At 41.5% G+C, this 4359-nt stretch overlaps 1 protein-coding gene across 1 annotated transcript; it reads right to left on the bottom strand.

Moving 5' to 3' along the window:
* Positions 1-588: 588 nt before the first annotated feature.
* LOC138894470 (uncharacterized) lies at positions 589-1290 on the bottom strand. Its single transcript, XM_070179166.1, has one exon. The coding sequence runs from the start codon at positions 1288-1290 to the stop codon at positions 589-591; it is 702 nt and encodes a 233-aa protein (XP_070035267.1).
* Between the last annotated feature and the right edge of the window lie 3069 nt (positions 1291-4359).

The raw sequence follows: 4359 nt of genomic DNA, 5'->3' as shown, positions 1-4359 counted from the left end.
ATGGTGTTGATTTCTTTGTGATCGTAGATCCAATTACCTATAGAGTCATTTAAACCTAGTATTCTATTTCGTCTTCTCCGTTGGATGGTAGACGCGTGGAAGAACTTAGTGTTAGCGTCTCCCTCATTTAGCCAAGGAACTCGAGATTTTAGTTTCCAAAAATCTTCTTCATTCTTTAGTACTACATTATATTGGGCACGCAGGTTATTTTCTAAGTTTTGATTGGCAGTGTCCATTTGATGAAGACCCACTAGTCTGGCTAGTAGGACTTTTTTTGTGTGGAAAATATTGCTAAAACTAGACTTATTCCAATTTTTGACGTGGTTTGTAAAATATTTTAGTGCACTATGGTATATGGAGGACTGATGCCAGTGTTGATTAACAAAATTATAAAAATCAGGGTGGCTAAACCACATAATTTCCAGCCTAAATAAGTTGTTAGGCCTGGATATTTTTGAAAGGCATAATAAAAAGGGACAATGGTCCGAATGGGTTCTAGGAAGATGTGTGATCGTAGATTCAGGGTGCATATTAAGCCATGAGGGGTTTGCATAGAAGCGGTCTATTCTTTCTAGAATTAAGTTCTTTCTAGTGCTCCTTAGTCCTTAGGTTTGACCATGTGAATCTTGAACCTGTGAAGCGCAGATCAACCATGTTGATATTTTGGAGGCAATCTAGTAGTGCATTGGCACGATTATTATTAATAGGATTTCCACCGAATTTATCAACTGCAGAAGTAATTTCATTAAAATCCCCACAAAGGATCCAATGTTGTGCATGTGATACAGAAATATGCTCTAGATTGTCCCACCGAATTTTTTTATTATTAAAACTAGTACTAGCATAAACCCATGATAGAATACAGGGTTGACTTGATGTACTTACCTGGACATTTGCATGTATCTCCTGATTTGTGGCAGCAATGGGGTCCACATGCGCAACTTCATGTTCCCTCCACAGCATGATCATCCCTTCTGAATAGCCAATAGCATCCACGTGAAGCATGTTGGTGAACCAAAATTCCACCATTAGAGCCTCGTTTGCTGCCTTCTTCATTTTTGTCTCAGTGAAACAAACCATAGTGGGGTTGTTCCATGAGAGGACTGCTTTGAGGTTCCTCCGAAAATCAGCTCCATTGGCTCCCCTACAATTCCATAAAAGTATCTTCATTAGGGGATTGCTTTGGGTTGATCTCTCTCGATGAGCCCTCGTGGGGTTTAGAGAAAGAGAAAGTTGCTGGTAGTTGATGTCTTTTGGAGGAGGTGCTTTCTCCCTCAGTGTTGGAACCATCACAATGGAGTATGATAGTGGATCCGCATGTTTATACCCATCTTCATAGAGGTGAAACACTGACGAGGAATGTTCTTTCTTAGTTTTGGGGCATGGTGAGTGTCAGAGGCTCTGTTATTAAGATATTGTGGAGAACTTGATTGAGGATGCTTGCTTGTAAGAGGCCTATGCTCGATGTCCCTGGTGATTGTGGGGTGATTCCAATCGATGTAACTCCTCGAGGAGGAACTGTGGTAAGAGTGGTACAACTTGTTCTTCTTCCTGGTGATCTGACGAAGCATGCTGGGGTGCCATAGTTGGTGCTGAGCTCTATGAGTTGGGTGGTGGGGGGTATATTCCAGCGCGTTGGTGGCTCCGTTGTCTGTTGAGTGGTCGCTGCTACTTGCATGTCTAAGATTTGATTGTTGAGTTCTAGAGCAATTATTTCTTGGACTTGTAGTAGCTGGTGCGCATGCTGCATCCTCATGTTGGAGTGCAGTCCTTGAGAGACATAGTGCGATGGGGTGGCTGTGTTTTCCATTAGTAGTATGACATGCTGTACCATGTAGTCGTAGTTCCAGTGGCATGGGAGGTTTTGGGATGGGACTTCCTCCTGTGGCTGTGGTAGTGGTGCTTGTAGCATTTGACTGTAGTATTGTTGGTGGTGCAAGTGAAGGTTGTTTTCATAAGCTAGTGGGGACTGGTAGGGGTTGTAGTACCCGCTCAAGGGGTAGTTGTACCCCATCGGAACGAATAAGGCTTGGAGGTAGAAAGCTTGGGTCACTGAGTGGATTTGGGTGTATGTTGTTCTGGGCAGGTGGTGAGTTGGGAAGGGTGGCTGCTGGTAGCGAGCATCGTTGCCCAGAGATCTCCTGCTGGGTTCCCCGTAGTTCCGGCGAGCGTTGTTTCTCTGTGGTGATCGAGGCATGTTTGAGGTTAGGTGTTTGTGAGAGTTCTTCTTTGTGTTATGGGATGGTGGAGTTTGAACCAGAGGAGATATATTGGAGTTGGGGCAATGTCGTGAGAGTAGGTTTTAGTAGGGGGCATCATTGTGATGGGGATTGATAGGATATGACCATCTGATGGTTGAGTGCTCTGGATCCATTTTGGGCAGAGCTGGATTTGGCGTAACAGAGCTCGTTTGTGCATTTAATGCATTGAACATGGTGATCAATTATACCCGTGGGGTGGGAGTAGTGTTTCGTAGGGAGGGTTTGATACTTTGGGGGGATATATCCTGTTTGGATATATTTGAGGTTATTTCCTCATTAATGATCCGATGGCCTTGGTGTGCTTCGTTTGGTAGAGTTTTAGGGGGAATAATTATTTTCATAGTGGTTTTTTTGGTATATTTATTTCAGGTGATGTAGTAATAGTAGTGGGGTTATTTGAATGATGCTGGTTGGAAATGTCGTTTTTGGATTGTAGGGGGGCAGAAGTGATTTCATTGTTTGGGGAGGGGGAGGGGTGTAGGTGTACATGTAAGGGTTACCTGATTTAGTAGTGGCATATGTATGGCCTAGGTTAGTGCTAGGTGGTAGGGGTTTAGATAAGACAGAGAAGGGATTATGTGTGGGGATAGAAGATGTGGCTTGAGTTTTTGTGATATTTTTTCCACGTTGTATTGGTGAGTCGACACCCGCCACGTCAGATGTAGACGCGGTTCCTTTTCTCGCACTTGTGTTTTTTTGCTCAATTTGTGGTGGGGTAGGTTCCACTTGGATAATTTGATGTGTGTGGCTGAGTGAAAACAATCGTTGGAAGAATAGTACCCAACAAGAGTTGGGGTCGATTTTCACAGGAAGTTACACTGGGTGTTAGGGTATACACTTGACGAGAGTGAATGAGTTAACTAAATTTGCACTTCCACAAAAGGTTTTGATTTCTAATGCTACTTTTACTCTAACAATTATAAGGTAAGAAAAGAAACTAGAAGCGAATGATTGTTTTTGGTATTTTTTCAAGTAGTTAAAAATCCTAGGGATGTGATCATAACCTAGGTGCTCGCCTAATGTGTTAAATATGTTAATACTTGTTTAGTTGATTGGGGTGTATTATAGCTCTCAACTTTACGTTACCCACTCAATTCCTCTCGGTGAAAGAGTAATTTTTTCCAATTTGGTTTTCTCAAGTCCAAATGGGTATCAAACAAAATAGTTGATATGAGCTCAAGTCGGGTTCCTACTATCTCTAGTTTGAACCCTTTAATTAGGCTAATCAAATTTTAATTAATCCAATTCCTTGTTAGTCAAGTTATCTTAGACTAGGTCTCTCTTTCTCAAGTAGAGACTAAGTCAAAAAGGCATGAATCAATGTTAACAACCATTAATTCTAAAATTGAAGCATGAACTAAGCTAAATAATCAACACCCAATCATAAACAAATATTAAATTAAGTACCCATAAGGTTTACACACTAGAGTTGGGTCACAACCCTAGTAAGAATCTAGCTACTCATAGTGGGAATTGAAGAAAATAAAGAAGAGATGCTAATTAAACCCATAACCAAAGACTAAAATAATAAAATATAATATTTAAACACTAAAATAATCACAAATTTCCTAAAATGGCAAAATGTAACAGCTACAACAACTCAAACTTCGAAACTTAACCTAAAAATGTGAAACTTGTCTATTTATAGTGGCCCAATATTCACTGACAAAAAGGCTCCTCGGGAGGTTGTGCGGTCACACAATTCCATGTGTAGTCCGTAGATTACTTCAATTGGCAGGAGCTTGGATTCTACAGCCGCACATTTCTGGATTGTGGTTGCGAAACATCTTCTGCGGCCGCACAATTTTTGTGCGGTCCGCACTTCAGCAAGGCTTCAGGACTTGGTCTTTTGCACACTCTCTGAACTTAGAATCATTTGTCAGTGCAAATGCTATTCTACGGCCGCATATTGGCCAAAGTCCTGTTGGATTCTTTCTCTTGGTTTGCGACTGCAGATGAAATTCTGTCGTCCGTACTTTCTTTTACGACCGCAGAAATCCTTCTGCCGACTGCACTTCTTTGATTCTGCGCCTTTTATTGTCTTGTGATTCAGAACACTCCTTTTTGAGTTGAATTTCATCATGGGAGACCAAATTTC

The sequence above is a fragment of the Nicotiana tomentosiformis genome, chromosome 6, assembly GCF_000390325.3.
Source record: "Nicotiana tomentosiformis chromosome 6, ASM39032v3, whole genome shotgun sequence".
Lineage (NCBI taxonomy): Eukaryota > Viridiplantae > Streptophyta > Magnoliopsida > Solanales > Solanaceae > Nicotiana > Nicotiana tomentosiformis.
Note: the sequence above shows the minus strand (reverse complement) of the source record. Positions and strands in the feature narration are given on the sequence as shown.

Excerpts from the sequence above, each read along its gene's own strand:
- LOC138894470 (XM_070179166.1), bottom strand. The coding sequence starts at position 1,290 with ATGGTTCCAACACTGAGGGAGAAAGCACCTCCTCCAAAAGACATCAAC.